General features: G+C 38.6%; 1 protein-coding gene across 7 annotated transcripts in view; it reads right to left on the reverse strand.

Moving 5' to 3' along the window:
* Positions 1-724: 724 nt before the first annotated feature.
* The window catches only part of stat3 (signal transducer and activator of transcription 3 (acute-phase response factor)), a 44,957-nt gene continuing 27,976 nt past the window's right edge, over positions 725-17,705 (reverse strand). For 3 of the 7 annotated variants that reach the window (XM_057861059.1, XM_057861060.1, XM_057861058.1), the window contains 3 exons: positions 13,155-13,214; positions 10,051-10,154; positions 725-1,448 (listed from right to left, as the gene is read on the reverse strand). In XM_057861059.1, coding sequence (XP_057717042.1) covers positions 1,384-1,448; positions 10,051-10,154; positions 13,155-13,214 — 229 coding nt within the window. In that variant the 3' untranslated portion in view covers positions 725-1,383. The remainder of the gene's footprint in view (positions 1,449-10,050; positions 10,155-13,154; positions 13,215-17,705) is intronic. The other 4 variants (XM_057861062.1, XM_057861061.1, XM_057861064.1 and 1 more) reach the window with 2 other exon arrangements.

The raw sequence follows: 17,705 nt of genomic DNA on the forward strand, positions 1-17,705 counted from the left end.
AATCAATTTGCCACATACCAAAAAAATGCCACATGCCAAAATCCATTTTGCCACATGCCCCAAAAATGCCGCATGGCAAAATCAATTTTGCCACATGGCAAAAAAATGCAACATGGAAAAAGCAATTTCACTACATGGCAAAAAAATGCCACATGCCCCCCAAAAAAGGCTAAATAGCAAAATCAATTTTGCCACATAGCAAAAGAATGCCACAGCCAAAATACATTTTGCCACATGGCAAACATTGCTACATTGCATAAAAAATGCCAGATGGCAAAATCAATTTTGCCTCATACCAAATACCACTCACTGTCCGTTCTCAGCCCTGTTGGAGTCAAAACTGCCTTACCTCATTCTGTATAAATCCTGGACAACAGCGACACCCTTTGGTTTAAAAGTGAACTTAATTTGCCAACACACAATTAGAATAGAGGTTAATTTATCTTTGATGAAAAGAAAGTCATTTGTTTTTTCCAATTAATTCGTTTTGGTGTTTTTTTTAGATGGCTGTAGGGATTGTTTTTCTTTTTCATTGAAATGCTCTTAACATTTACAGTTACAATCTACAACTAACAATAGGCAACATTTTGGCAAATTTTAACTGATAACTCGCAATAAAACGAAAAAAAGGAAACAAAAATATAATTTGTATTCACTGGAAAGTGCCTATGGAATTTTTGCAGCTGGTAACTGTAATAAGAAAACATTAAAAGAGGGGGCGGGGTGAGGGTATCCAAATGACAAAATGGGGATTTTTATTTTTTATTTTTATACAAATATACAAGTGGACTGATGGGAAATAGACACTGAGGGAAATACTTCACTTGTGTCACCGCTCTGACAGAATGAAAATGAAAATTGAAAGTTTCATTTGTGTGTGAATGTGTGTACTATCCAAATCGAGAATGGCACCCATACGCAGTTTCATTTCTTTTTATTGCCTAAATATACTGTAAAGATAGTAACAGTAACATTTGTTATTGTACAGGAAATAACTGTCTAACATGGCAGTTGAGCTCAAAACAATCATTTTTCACTCCAAATATGCTGATAGAAGAAGAGTAAAGAGTGATACTTCAATGGAGGTATGTACACGTGGCTTCATAGTGCTTAAAGACAAACATGGTAAAAATGGCCATGGCCACAATTCATAATTACATTTGGCAGGGATGAAAAGTGAGACACAAAAGCACTACAAAAATAGAACAAGGGAAAACAAGAGACAGCTTATACGACAATTACCTCACGTTCATTTTGAACATACTCCACGTTGAAAAAAGCGTATCATATATGCATATCGTCGTGTCAGGTGACTGTTGAAGGCGCCGCATCGCAGTTGACGGTGAAGGAAAAAAATCTTTACGACGCTAATGTTTTCTCAACTCAAACCAAGTTGGATGTGTTCACATGTATGGGAGAAGCTACATCCATGTCCACAGTCAGAGATTCTGTTGAGGAAAAAAGTCGTTCAGTTAGTAAGTGTTGATTTTTAGATGTGGAAAACAAATTTGGCACTCAATTCTGGCTGTTTTTTTCCACCCAAAACAATGCGAGGGAGTGCCCATTTTTTCAACAATTCTGGTAACATTGTTGGAACGTAACATTACTGTACTTAAGTACATTTTTGTGTATCTGTACTTTCCTTGAGTACAAATATGAAGTTTACCTAAACTTTACTAAATTTTACAGCACTTATCTGTACTTTTTACTCCACTACTTTTCAAAATGTCAGCTGCGTTACACATTTCTTTTGTTTGTTTTCATGCCTCCGGCGCAATCGATTAGCCCCGTGCAACTGCACCGTAATTGACCACGAGAGGCAGCAACACGTGTACAAGTAAGATTAGGCAGGTGAACAAGATTTTGACCAATTAAAAACCAACAGTGAGAACAGCACGCCTGCAAATGGGTGCTGCAAACTTTTGTACAGTAGGTGGCGGTATGCAAGTGAAGTGGGAAAATATTACGTGCACATTATAAATGTGACCTAGATGCCCTAACATTAGCTAGAAGGGATGATAACCCATAGTATTCCCATAGCTAGAAGAGATTCACACGAAAAACTTGTTTTGATTGTTCTATTCCCATAGCTAGAAGGGATTCACATGAAATAACTTGTTTTGAAGGGATTCACACGAGCTAACTTGTTTTGCACCATATATTGTTTTGCTTACACGCCTGGGTCCCATAGACGAGATAACTTGTTTTGACTTTAACCGCTGGGAGACACTTTTGGGGGGGGCGGTTGAGCTGTAACGGTAACGCAGGGATCTGAGACTGACAAACCCAAATCTAGCGACCCATTACTACTTGTTTGCATGTCTGACCTGTTTTGATTGTGCATGTTTGACCTGTTGATGCTTGCTTTTGTGGGATTGTAATCAATAAATCTCATTTATTCTGCATTTTCTAATCAATAAACATCATCTATTGAGCAAAAGTGTTTGCCTGTTGCTGACTCACCGTGAACCTAGAAATTTCGGAAAACGGCAAGCCTGTCGCAATATGCAATAATTTCATTTATCGCACTGTAAATAAAAATGAACGCGGTAATTTTCCTGCTGCGATTTATCACCTCGCGTGCACGTTCGGCAGACGTGCTGTTAAAAGTTCGGCTTCCTTGTTGCCAACAACGCAAAATGCATCTTCGTTCCAGGTTCGGTCTGGGTCCGGCAAAAAAATAGCACCGGAGCCAATCCGTTCCCATTATATCCTATTGTTCAACGTATACCAGCCGCGTCAGTGCTCCGGATTGACTTCGGACCACCATTTTGGCTATTTTCCATTTTTGCCAGAGACGCATGCGTCAAAATGGGCGGATTCAGGCCTGGAGTCAACAGCCCAATGTCTTATTCACGGTTTAAACACCAGCAAACATGGACGAAGAACGTTTCATCATGGAGGTGGAAAGTCACAAGTGATTTACGATGCAGCAGATCATTACTATAAGGCAGTGCTTCTTAATTATTTTCTGTTACGCCCCCCCAATCAAGACGTAAATGTTTCGCGCCCCCCTTAACTCTCTGCCGCCACTGTAAATAGTATCATTTGTCTATAAAATTACTATCAAAAATACGCATCTGCCTAACATTGTGTCCTTTTTTTCTAATAAAGAAAAAAAGTAACATAGATCAACTTATAATAAAGTATAACTTTATTAACATTGTTTTGTTTGTAGCAGAGAAGACTTGACGAGCATCAATTTGCCTGAATTAAAATTTTTAAAAAAGTCACATTCAAACTGTAAAAATACACTCAAGGTACATTTTTGACCATTTGATACAGAAAAATAAAATGTAAAAAAATCAGTAAATAATAACAAATTCAAATTGATTAGAAACATTCACTCATGAGGACAATATGCCAAAAAATTTGACCGAAAAAAAAAAACTGTAAAGAAGAAAAAAAAAAGTCTTTGGACAGAAGGACAGTTTTTATTTTTGCTGCTCACACTCAGTATTACCTCCTTTGCAATGGTGTGGAGTTATTTTGCAATGAGCATGCTATCAATGCTCACTGGTTTACTGATATACGACTGTTGGCAATATTCGGCACGTTTTCGCTGAAAAACAATCAAGCGGATTATCAATGAGATTGGGGTCGAATGTCTTTAAGTGGCGTCTTAATTGATTTGGCTCATGGCTGCCCACTGTAATTATTTTTAGACACAGTAGAGCAAAGGGTAAACGGCACGAAAAAAGCGCATTCTCGGCGGCCGAGGTAGAACCGTAGGTGAGGGCGGTCGTCGTGACGATCCCAAGCCGAAAATGGCACTTCTCGGGCGGCGACGTGAGAACCGGACAAGACAGTGGGTCGCTGCGTGAGTGAGTCCCGTCGGAAAACGGCTTTCGAAAACGGCGGCGTCACACTGCTCTTCCTATCTGTTTTCTGTGTGTGCTGAGTGCTCTTCCTTAGTTCAAAAATACTGCACGCACTCTGAAAATGAGAGCGCCACTGCCACCCACTGAGTGGATGTGCAAGTACACTTTATTCGAGTAGGGCAAAAAAAAAAAAAAAAGCATGTTCCCCGAGGACACATGCGCCCCCCCTGGCATCGCTCTGCGCCCCCCCAGGGGGGCGCGCCCCACTATTTGAGAAGTACTGCTATAAGGACAGCATTAAAAATGAAGCAGAAAGATGTCCTATTATGTGTCTTTTTCAGGCAATGATATCAAACACACGACATGCTGACAATTTTGTTTTTATTAACGGCGCTAACACTTCCTCAACCTGTGGCTCTCAGTAGACTGTTTGTCTCTTTCTCACTCCAGCATCACATGAACAAAACAACATCACTGCAGCGTGCACTTCAGGGTGCCTCGGAAAACATCCAATCAGAATATTATACATGGAACGCCATAGCAGAAGCTATGAGGATGGACAGGGGTCTTTTTATGCAAGTAATGTAATTTAAAACAGTAATTAAATAGTAGGGGTGCACGTTATCCATTTTTTGGAACCCATACCGATATCAATACCTTCCTGCTCCTCAAAGCCGATACCGATAACCGATAATAAATATATCATTTTTTAAATGTATATTCACCTGAGTTTTTGAACACCTGGAGGTTTAAAAAAAAAAATAATGGTGGATTCAACATAGATTTGTCTTTGATCTCACCAGAATTTTCATAATGACATGAACATTATTATAATGAACAAAACAAAGACAAGAACAGTCTTGACTTCAAATAAAGTGCCAATATTAATTTTTTTAAAATCACAATCAATTAATCAATATAATTGAAGATGTGTTTCCTGAACAATGCGCACTGAACTAAAACATAAACCCAACAGGTATTGTGCTTTGTCATCAGATAAAAATATTTGGTGCTACAGGAGAATGTTGTGGTCTTGGTCCATGAAACAACTTTCTTAACCTGGGAGACAGGTTAGGACAGCAAGCCTAGCAATAACCAAAAGGCCTCTCAATAACCTACTAACTTATAACTAACACTGTAAACATTATATAGTAAGGTTTATCACTCATTCCTCATAACAAAGATATGGTAGAACAAAAAGGATTAATGTCTTGCCTTATAATAATCAATATAAACGGCAGTGAGTGAACCCATATTCAATAAAGTATGAGGTTTATTCTCTGCATAGTATAAAATCCTACCAAGCATGCTGACAGGACTAACATTACACGACAACTATTATATACTAGTATAATAGTTTATTATATACTAGTATGTATAGCATAGCACACTAGCTTGAGCTACTAGCCTTAAGCATTGGCTTGCCTCTATAACACAACAACTTATGAAGTTCTGTATATATGACCCTTCACCACCGAAGTAAACATATATTTCACATCCATATTTTATAGTAAACATAAATACTTATAGACATATATTTCCGAGGCGGAAACGTAAGTAACAGAAAGCATTCACGATTGTCAATGCTAACGCTAGACACAGCACTGTGTAAAGTGAATGAGTTTGTGGGCCAAATTATAGATGCAGTGAATTATTCTGACCGGCAGGTGGCAGCAATGCCCCGCAAATGGTCAACTGATTTCCCAGCCAGCGAGCACAGTTCATACTGTATTATCGGTCCTATTAATTATGTTATTGGATTTATTGGGATGACGTCATAATTCCTATTATCGGACCGATAATTATCGGACCAATAATTATCGTGCACCAGTATTAAACAGTGTCGCAAACTCATGGTAAAAGCAAAAAAAAAAAAAAAAAAAAAAAAAAAAAACATTACAACAGGACGGAATTGGCGCACCGCAGCCGTGCGCAGCCGGTATGTTTTGCCTGTTTTTGACCAACTGCGCAGTCAACACAGAGCCGTGCCGGACCCGGAACGAAGATCCGTGCGATGTATTTGGGCCCTGTGTCTCCCTCACTGCAGCGTCGCATGAACAAAACAACATCACTGTTGCGTGCGCTTCAGGATGCCTCGGAAAACATCCAATCAGAATATTACACATGGAACGCCATAGCAGAAGCTATAAGGGGGAAAAGTTTTCATTTGCCTAAATGCTTGTTATTGAGTGCAATTTAATTTTTTTCTTGAAAAAGACATTTTATTCATTCTGTGCGGCATTAATATTGTTGTCTTTTACTTGAAAGAGGCATGGTCTATTGTTTTTAGTTGTGATTTGTTAAAAAGTATTTTTGAACTTAAGAGTAAACATTTATCGCGTTTAAATGGGTGTACTTAATTTACGAATATATACCGTATTCTCACTGTGTCATTGTAAATTGGTTTTAAAAAATTGGGGGGGGGGGGGGCAATAATATTTCAGATCGCAATAATTTATGAGATAAATTATCGCAAACTAAAATTTGTTATCGCGAATGGCCTAGTGGTATGCACCTTTATCTACCATTGATTCTTTAATGTTCCGCATATAATCTTTGAAGCCTCGTGGTGTAATTACCACACCCACGTGCCACTGGTTGGTCGCATTTGAAAGTGTGGGAGTTAAGGTCCACACCCGTTTTTACTTGTAGTCAATCGACCACGTGAAACGGGAGATAATGTCATTTGAGTTTCTTTCTTTCTGCCCTCATAAATAAACAAGAAAATGCTGCATGAACCATGTGTTTATGTCCATATTTCCATCATTTCTGGTCATTTTTCAAAACGAAAAGCGCAACAAAAACTCTCAGGATCCATTGAGAGGTCACAAAGGAAGGACGTCATCTGAAAACCTTTAATAGATTGTCGAGCGAGGCGCCATCTAACGAGAGGGAGGTGAGGTAGTGAGTGACGGCCGGTTGGATTGAGTGAGCGACTTTGTGAAATGTGTGGGATGAATCAATGACTAAATTTAGTGATTTGTTTTATTCTCATTGTGAATTGATAGTTTCGTTTTCATGCCTCCGGCGCAGTTGATAAGCCCCGTGAAACTATACCGTAATTGCGCACTAAAGGCAGCAACATGAGTGCAAGCAAGATTAGGCAGGTGGACAAGATATTGACTAATAAAAACCAACAGTGAGACCAGCACGCTTGCAGATGGGTGCTGCACACTAATCTACAGTATGTGGCGGTATGATAGTTGCTTGCAATCCACCATTAAGTTTTGAGCTTGTTGAAGCGATCCACGAATAGAGAGACTTGTAGTTTTTAAAAGAGAAATGTTATTATGAGTTAAAATAATTTGATATTGAAATGCCTCTTGGTGTTTTCGTTTTTATACAATTTGTAAAATTAGTTGAACTAGAAGTTCGCCATTGTTGTTGACGTCACAGGGTGGTGACATCACATGGTTACGCTGCCGAGTTTCCAGAGTATGACTAGCGACATAAACATGTAATCTGTTCAACCTTTTCAATTTGAAACCGAGGGGAACATTAATGAGCATGACAGCACTGTTGATATTTCACAAAACAAGCAGTAAAAGCAAAATGAACAGGAAAGACGGGATGAGACGTGATGAGAGTAGGGGGAAAAAACGGTGTTTTGCCTAAATGCACTACACCGGCAAAACATCCTAAAAGAGGAGAATTTGACATTTAAAGCTTTCAGCTTGTTTTGTTTAGATGCATACAGACAGAACATACTAAAGATGCCATAAGAAGATACTTAAATGTAGTAATATCAATAAGGGTGGTTTAAATACGCTGCGTGACTAATGTGGTCAACAATCTGCGTTAAAGCTACCGCAAGAAAACACAATACTTAAAAGTATGAGAGGGAAACACATGCAAGTATTTGGAGGCAATGAAAAGGTAATAAAAGACTGAATAAAAACACATAGTAAGTACTCGTCGCTTTTAACCGATGAGCGCATGTGTTGGACGTCTCGCGGCATGGAAGGAATTGCAGTAACCCGGCAGTGTTCGGCGAGTGACAGTAAGAATCTACGTCATCACCACGAGCATCCATAAAACACGGCGCCCTCCATAGGTGAAAACATGTACTAAATATTATAGATTTTTAAATCAATGGCAATATTTATGTGTCTCTAATAACATATTCTAGTAAAAGAGAACAATTGTGGCTTATTAGAGCCTTTAAGTCCGAGGTTCCCTTTAAGCTTCTGTTAACAGTGCAGTCAATTTTGTAGCTTGTTTTTTCCATTCAGCACAGTTTTAAATAAAACTGAGCACTCAATGATTTTTCTGGTTCTTTCTTTGAATAATTACTCAGACCTCAAGAGGTACTTCTTGATATGATATGATTTGCGATACAAAGTTCACGATGTTGATGCTCTCACGATATGACGATACAACGATTAAAGATACAATGGTCAGGAAATGTTTCTAAAAAACAACTAATAAACAGAAAAACAAGCTATCTTCATCCTTCTGCTGTAGGTTTATCCCTAGTAGACATCCAATCCATTTAAACTTGGAAGGTGGCAGCAAATTAACTCCTCCCACTTCAAATGGGCCCCTCCCACTTCTATGGCCGTCAGTGGGAGCCAATGCCAGGTAATAAGGACTTTTTGGGCCATTTCAGGCCATTACCTGTTGATTTTCAGTCACTTTCTGTTGATTTTGGGGCATTTCAGGGTCACTTCCTATTGATTTTTGGTTACTCCTGTACAATGTTGTTAATCTTACTTTAGAAAAAACTACCATATTGGCCGATTGAAAAAGTGGGGGTCGTCTTATGTTCACGGTCTAGACGTTATACCCACTCACGACGCTAGATGACGCCAGATATCATTGAAGCTATGTTCTGTCATGATAGATCTCAGCTACTCTCAAGTTTAACCAGTTTTTCCTTATTCAGATTTGTTTCAAGACTACAGTTACAGTTAGACTTCACTTTGATGGTTAATGCAGTTATTGCAATTTTTTTGTTTTATCACAATAGATCGGTTTATTTACATTTAAAAAACGAGAAGCCATTCATTTACGAATGTGATTACACTTTAGTTTACATATTTAAATGTTCAGATATAAAGATTTGAATGAGGCAAAATAACATGCTTTTTCTCTCAAATATATTGTTATAATCATTTGTTTCGGATCTACTGTATTTTCTGTATAAAAATTAATTTGGTGTTCAAAACAGTCTTTTTGTCAAACTTGAGTCTTGAAAAAGAGGGGCTCGTCTTATAATCAGGGCCGTCTTATATTCTGGCCAATACGGTAATTACGGTAACAAATTACTTCTCCCAAAAAGTAATTGAGTTAGTAACTCAATTGCCTCAATGTAAGAGTAATTAGTTACTTGGCAAAGTAATTGGTGTTACTTTTCATGTTTTTTTTTCTATTTAAAAAAAAAAAAACATAGGTCACACTATGTGAAGGGTATTTGGGATAATTCACCCTAGCCCAATTCTTTACCCTAAACTTAACTAGACACAGGGATATTGTGGATATTGCGATAACTAGATAGCTATGTTTGGAAGTCATATAATGTGTTGAATCAACCGTTTAAAATTGTGCCCATTATTGCATTAGTTCTCTTCAGTCTACTTTCGACATGTGATTTTTAATACTGTTTCATCATTTAAAGATACAGTAGATTCAAGTCAACATTTCGCCGATTTGGGACTATTTTAGATAAAAAGTTACTTAGGTGCTGTAGGAAGGTTCTCTACAACAGAGCCTTCCTGACAAGTCTACTGCTTTAAGATGGCGGCTGTTTACTAACGCCAGCGAGTGTATCATTTCGCATCTACTTCTCTATTCCTTTGCTAACACTGCCGAGTGTCATTTCGCATCTAGTTCTATATACGTGTGATATATAGCGTAGCATAATGTGGGCGTAGTTTGTAGGCTGTCGGCGACAGTCAGGTATTATTGGCGCCACCTAGCCTAGCATAGCGTTTGCAACGGCGTCACAACTCCCTTCACTCCTTCCCACTCCCGCTCTTCTCGCTCAGTGTCTCTCAGACTTTTCTCGCGTCATTGAACCAACGTAGTAACGCATAGTAACGCACGCCTTCACATCTTTAGTAACAGTAACGCGTTGCAAAGATGAGAAAATTAGATTACTCACTACTGAAAAAATGCCGTTAGTAACACCGTTATTGACAACACTGCTCCTGTAGTATTTTATAGCACCTTTAAGACCATGTCAATTGTTCAACAATAACTGCATATCTCATCTGGGTGCATAACTCACCCAGATGTCCCGGATTACCCTCGGCTTCATTGGGCATCAGCGAATCCAGAGTGCGCGGGGACAGCGAGAGTGAGAAAAGATCGCTGGTGTTGCCCGAGTTGGTGCTGGCGAAGGGGAGAAAAAACAGCAAAGAGAAACAATAATCACATCACTAGCTTCATTGGACAAATAAACATGCTAGCACACTAGCCATTGGGTTAGATGATCGCGGTGTGCTGTGACTATGTAAAAGAGCACACAGTTGCGGCTGTGTTTCTCTGGGTTATGTATGAAAATGTAGACAGAGGAGAGAAGGGGCTTTCACAAGCACTCCTAACACCTTTTCATGGTGGAATGGATTGTCACAGTCCAACAGCTATTTTAAAAGTCGATCCCACTAATACATTAGGCTTTCGAGTAGTGTCAGAACCATAACAAGAGACAGGTTGCTTCTGTCTAAGTTAATAGCGTAACAAGTGTGTGAAGATGCTCAGAACTCAGGTCACAGTTCAGCACAGCAATTATGCTTATTTACTAGAGCTGGGAATCTTTGGGCACCTAACGATTCGATTACGATTACGATTCATAGGCTCCAATTTGATTATAAAACCATTATTGATGCACCCCCCTCCTTTAAAAAAAAAATTTTTTTTCTTTTTTAATGTTTTGTACTTTAGTTCCAAAATTGTTCAAAAATACTCTCAGGCTAAACCAAACTACTATTTCAGTATCAAGTTAACATATAGCAGTAAAAAAAATATACAAAAATAACAGTAAATAAAAAACTCTAGTCCCCATTCTATATCAGCAGCTTTAAATTACATTCAATTATTTTAATGTTGTGAATCAACAGTTAAAGTTGTTAAAATTGCTCTACTTTCGACATGTGAAAGTTTTAAAACTATTTTAAAGATAGATTCAAGTCAATATTTTACTGATTTAGGAGTATTTTAGATAAAAAGTTAATTAGGTTTGCTTGGAAGGTTCGCTACAACAGCCTTGCAGGGAAGTGTACTGCTTTAAGATGGCGGCCGTTTACTACGCCCGCATCTAGCTTTTTGTAGCTGTGCTGCTAACACTACCGAATCTATAGTGCATCTAGTCATATATAAATGATATCTATCGTAACATTATGTGGATGTACTTTGTAGCAGCTTTTCGGCAGCAGTCAGGTATGTTGTTTTGTTTTTTTTTTTTATCTCGTGGCATGAGTTGAGCTAGAGCCGTGAGTTGAGCATTGGCATTACCCGAGGGGCCGGGTAATGAGAAGCATGATGTTTAGCTACTCTCGCTCCGTTCCTCATTGTCCCGAAGACCGCGCGGCGCGCTGAATGTGTTGTACTTCCGCTTTACTTTGCATATTTCAATAATCGGAATTTGGATGTTTGTGAATCGTTCTTGAATCTTCCAAGGCCGAATCGCGAATAATCTAAGAATCGGAAATTTTGCACACCTCTATTATTTACCATTAGATATCTCCAAACTAAGATGCTTGAGGTATGTTATGTGATCATTATCATGATTAAAGCATCTAGTTGGGCATCACAATACAATCGGCGATACTATGTTAAGTCAACGACTGTATTTATTGGTATCAGTTTGATATCAGTGTCGGATTTTTGGAGTCGGACAATATCAAGATATCAGTTAAAATGTCGTCCTTATCGGACATTTCTAATAAAGATGATTTGAGATAGGAGTGTCTTAAATTATGAACATGCTTAATCTAAAAATCTATGTCAGAATCCAATTGGATTCCTTCTGAAATCTGTTTTCACACTATTTTTAGCAAGGGCCTAAATCAGATCGGCGCCTGTTCAGACTGAGTCACATTACTGACACACCTGATAGGTTGCTGTGGCAACGAAGGGGTCAGGCAGCATAAGGTGACGTCACGGACAGTCAAAATCAATCTGGGCTGTTCAGACTAGTGCTACAACGATTAATTGATTAGAAAAAAAGCATCAAATCAAATTCTGCTGCTTCAAGGATTCGTTTAATTGAAGTGCCGTTGTAATGGTTTGTTTTGAAAGTGTTTGCATTTAGTTTTATTGATTTGGGTGGATACAGTGCTCCAGTGGCAACAGTGAATATGACATAACTCATCTCACATGGCTGAATCCAGCTGCTCCCCGTTAAAACCAACATAAGGTAAGTTTTTGCTTGAGCTAATGTTTTGTTTGATGCATTTCTGGGAATATGTGTTTGAACGATTTGTTAAAAGCATTGTAAAAAAAAATAATAATAATAATAAAAAAATAAAGTTTTATAGCATTTAAGCTAGCGGACTTTTGCTATATTAGCCAATTGTTCTTCTTTTGTACTTAGATCTTCAGTCATTCATTTATTTATTTATTTTTAATACCGTTTGAGTATTTTACTTTTAAATGCATTTACTGCTCTTGTGAAATAAAAGTGCAATTCTGCATAGTTTGAAGAACCGCTCTGGAATTTTATTTCGTATTCACATTTAATGCAAGTGCAATGAAAGTGCAACCTGAGCAAGCCTTTGTTTTACATCCCCTAAAATTTATTCTGCATTCAATGTTCCTAATCCGATTACGCGATTATTTGAACTAACTAGTTGGTAGATTAATCGATTACTTAAATAATCGATAGCTCCTGCCCTAGTTCAGACTGAGATGCATCTTGTCCATATCTGATATGAAACTACCTCAGATATGTGGTTTCAATCCATCTTATAAAAATCTGATTTCTGTGCTTTATGACTGTTCAGAGTACAAAAAAGCCATCCAGTTTCAATCTGGATGGGCTAAAATTAATTTGCCTGCCCGTTTTAACAAGGCCAAAACGGCACGACTGTATTTCATATCATTGCCATAACAGAGCAATTTTACACACTTGGAACTTGTTGCTAGGACATCTCATACAAAAATGTGTGACATGTAAACAGACAAATACATTCTTCCTCTAACACACCTGGTAATTTTGCTAGATCTACATGTGAAAGAGTCTTGAAATGTCACGATTCAGTTACCGGGTTATGAAATGAAACACAGCATGACTTTGTTGATGAGTGAGCTAACTACAGACACACATTATGTGACACATAGTACGATACACACAAAGAGTCCCTACATGCCCCGCCCCTCCAAAGCGCCTACCCGGGAAATCCGTTCCCAAGCAGCTCACTGTCCGGAAAGTCCATGAACACGGAGGGACACCTACGGAGACAATGTCAAGCGTGTGTGGTCGTTTGCGTATTAAATGATTTTCAAACAGCATATCTGCTTTTTAAGGGCTCAACAGTGGAAACGACAATTTGAACTTTCATTTCTGTAACTGTGTCTCTCTTTCGTATCAACACGTCATTTATGAACGTTTAGGTGCAGCGTACTTCAAGGCGGTGTGTCAAATTGCGCAACTTATTCACTCACACACATTTAAGTTTAGTTGTATACAGTGGGGCAAATAAGTATTTAGTCAAACACTAATTGTGCAAGTTCTCCCAATTGAAAATATTAGAGAGGCCTGTAATTGTCAACATGGGTAAACCTCAACCATGAGAGACAGAATGTGGAGAAAAAAAAAAACAGAAAATCTCATAGTTTGATTTTTAAAGAATTTATTTGCAAATCATGGTGGAAAATAAGTATTTGGTCTATACCAAAAGTTCATCTCAATACTTTCTTATGTACTCTTTGTTGGCAATAACTGAGGCCAAACGTTTTCTGTAACTCTTCACAAGCTTTTCACACACTGTTGCTGGTATTATGGCCCATTCCTCCATGCAGATCTCCTCTAGAGCAGTGATGTTTTGGGGCTGTCGTTGGGCAACACGGACTTTCAACTCCCTCCTCACCCTGTGGCGTCAAAATGATAACAAGAACGGTGAGCAAAAATCCCAGAACCACACAGGGGGACCTAGTGAATGACCTACGGAGAGCTGGGACCACAGTAACAAAGGCTACTATCAGTAACACAATGCGCCGCCAGGGACTCAAATCCTGCACTGCCAGACGTGTCCCCCTGCTGAAGAAAGTACACGTCTAGGCCCGTCTGCGGCTCGCTAGAGAGCATTTGGATGATCCAGAAGAGGACTGGGAGAATGTGTTATGGTCAGATGAAACCAAAATAAAACTTTTTGGTAGAAACACAGGTTCTCTTGTTTGGAGGAAAAAGAATACTGAATTGCACCATACCCACTGTGAAGCATGGGGGTGGAAAAATCATGCTTTGGGGCTGTTTTTCTGCAAAGGGACCAGGACGACTGATCTGTGTAAAGGAAAGAATGAATGGGGCCATGAATCGAGAGATTTTCAGTGAAAATCTCCTTCCATCAGCAAGGGCATTGAAGATAAGATGATCCCAAACACACAGCCAGGGCAACGAAGGAGTGGCTTCGTAAGAAGCATTTCAAGGTCCTGGAGTGGCCTAGCCAGTCTCCAGGTCTCAACCCCATAGAAAATCTACGGAGGGAGTTGAAAGTCTGTGTTGCCCAACGACAGCCCCAAAACATCACTGCTCTGGAGGAGATCTGCGTGGAGGAATGGGCCAAAATACTAGCAGCAGTGTGTGAACAGCTTGTGAAGAGTTACAGAAAACGTTTGGCCTCCATTATTGCCAACAAAGGGTACATAACAAAGTATTGAGATGAACTTTTGGAATTGATGAAATACTTATTTTCCACCATGATTTGCAAATAAATTCTTTAAAAATCAAACAATGAGATTTTCTGTTTTTTTTCCACATTCTGTCTCTCATGGTTGAGGTTTACCCATGTTGACAATTACAGGCCTCTCTAATATTTTCAAGTGGGAGAACTTGCACAATTAGTGGTTGACTAAATACTTATTTGCCCCACTGTACATCTGCCCATTTGTTTACACGGGTCATGTTAACTAACATCTGTCCGCTCATTTGTGTGCACGCAATGTCAACAATCATGCGTAATTTACTCCCTGACGCACGTAATCCAACTTCCTGCTCATTGATAAAAGCATGTAATACAAACTGTCTATCCATTCACCCACAACTAATGTAAAGGTGTCCATTTATGCAAACAAGAGTGTGAATATCTGCCTGTCCTTCTGTCCACATGTGTGCATCCATTAATACAGACACAGTTTAAAATTTTTTCCGTCCATCTGTTCACTGCCGTAAACATGTCTACTCTTTCGCTTGAATACATCTTACACATGCACAAACACATCTAGCGTAAGTATCGACTTGTCATATCGACGTAATTAAGGAAGTGACGATATATCGAAATAGTGATACAGTGATCCCTTGTTTTTCGCGGTTAATGAGGACCAGAACCCGCCACGATAAGTAAAAAACCGCAAAGTACACCACTCAAAAAAATTTTTTTGTGTGTGTTTTCAACTTATTTATTCAGATTTAGCAATGGAAAGAGATACATATAATTTAAGCACTTCAAATGTAATAATTATGGTAAGTTTTAAACATGTTACTGTCCCACCGAATTATTTTTAAACAAGAATAAAGTAGAAAAATACTTGTCGTTATAAAATGCTTCACTGAGTGAGTCCACTCAAATCTGCTCAAGCTGCTCACTAACACACAATGAGTTGCCACAGCAACTGTTTAACAAGTTAAAATGATGATTGACGCATTTTAAGCTTTGAAGTTTTGGAAGCATGAAGTACCATGGGATCACTGTATATCGTGATACTTTTTATCCCAAAAGGTTATCGATATTAGAGGTGAACCGATATATCGGCCGGCCAATATATGGACTTCTTCCCAACATCGGCCATCGGCCGATTAACAAAAACTTTTTTTAAAAAAAATGGGTCGATAAAGAAAAAAATAAGCCGATTTAAAAAAAGATTTTGATCAGGCATCTGTGTGGGCAACTGGATCCGCCGCTGACTGACGGTAGAACCCCGGAAGGACCCTGTAGCAGCTAGAAGGCAGGCTGCTTCAGGCTTGCCAGTTTTGTAATTATTATAAGATTTTTTTTTGTTTTGCCTGAGAGAATATGCAATGTTAATTTAACTTTCTAAGGTGTTTACTGAGCAATTCTTTCACTCTAAATGTAACTTATAGCATTACCGTAGCAATCGCATGAGCATTAGTGTTAGTATGGCGAGCATCCTCTTAAACTCTCACTTGTTTACATCTCGTCGTGACGTCCCGGTGGGTTTAATGATTTGAAAATAATGTACTGTTCTTGCTGAGTGTGTATAATTATAAAAAGAAGTGTTGCGTTTGTTGGTTTGGTAGCACTAGAACAAATAATCCTTTAAGTCTCAAGTCATCATTGTAAATTTGAAGCTGTTGAGGCTATTTTTTTTTAATTGCCTTTATAAACTACATGCTTTAAAGAAAGTATATCGGCTTACAAAATCGGCTTTGGATATCAGCAATCGGCTGAAAATTTTTTTAGATAAGAGTATCGGCATTTGAAAATCCCATATTGGTCGACCTCTAATTGATATGCTCCCCCTAAGAATCGATATATTGTTTCAAAAAGGTTTCACTGTTAAAAAACAAAACAAAACAAAAACAACATTTTCTAATAGAATAGAGTGTATGTTAACTCATAGGCTGCCATTGACATTCGGGACTCACAATCAAAATGAATTGGATGTCTAGCGCCATAAATAGTGCTGAAACCAGAGCACTCATCGCTAGTCATCCTGGTTTTGAGGGCATTCACAGGCCACTTCCTGTTCAGTATATATGTGTCGGTTACAGGTTTCAAGGTATACCGTGGTATGAAAACGTCAAAATTTTGCATCATTTGCGGTATTAGCTACTTTTTATGTCCCAGAAATGCAAGGAGAAATCCCAAGCTTGCAGCTACAAGGCTCAACCCTCCCCCGCCGGTTGTTGCTCACAGTGTCAGCAAGTCGGTGTTACACAATGGCTGGAGGAGGTGAAACTCCTGAACTTTTTACCCCCATCGAAGAAAACCAAATCAGTGGTATGGGAATACTTTAGCTACAGACGGCTGCTGCCTAGAGGAGGAGGGCCAACCGACATTTAAAACATGTTTGCCTCCAATATGATTTCGCATTTATTCAAAATTAAAGGTTCGTAAACACTGTCATGAATGTTTCGAGAGTTAACTCCAGCATGTTTAGTGTGTCTAGCGGTGGTAAAACGTGATATTTTCTCTCTGGCAACTGTCTGTGTCGAAAAAGAGAGTATGTGTACAATGTAAACATGATATAAGTCATACACACGTGCTTTTTATGGAAAATAATCCAATTATTTTTGTTCTGATGGTAATAATGTTGAGTTGTGGCTGTGGGTTTAGGCTCACCTAACGGACTGCATTTATTTTAATTTTATTTAGAATGTATCAGTTACTTTATGTTTTTTTATTTTAACTTAACATTATACCTACAGTATGTTCCAATTGCATATTTTGAAAAATAAAAATCTTGTTCAATGGAAAAGTTGTTTTTTTAAACTCAGTTATCTCAAAGTAACACATGTTAGAGCTGTTAATTGCAATACCGTGATACCGTGAAACCGAGATACTTTGGCTTAAGGTTAACAAACCGTCAAAATCTCATACCAGTACATGCCTACAGCAACCCAAAATCAACAGGAAATGACCTAAAATACCCCCAAATACACTCACTGACATCCAATACGTTTGAAGTGAGAGTGCTAGCAGCGAATGAATGAGTTGACGCAGTAGAATATCATAAAATTATTTTCTGACCCATGTATCGATA

The sequence above is a fragment of the Corythoichthys intestinalis genome, chromosome 16, assembly GCF_030265065.1.
Source record: "Corythoichthys intestinalis isolate RoL2023-P3 chromosome 16, ASM3026506v1, whole genome shotgun sequence".
Classification (NCBI taxonomy): domain Eukaryota; kingdom Metazoa; phylum Chordata; class Actinopteri; order Syngnathiformes; family Syngnathidae; genus Corythoichthys; species Corythoichthys intestinalis.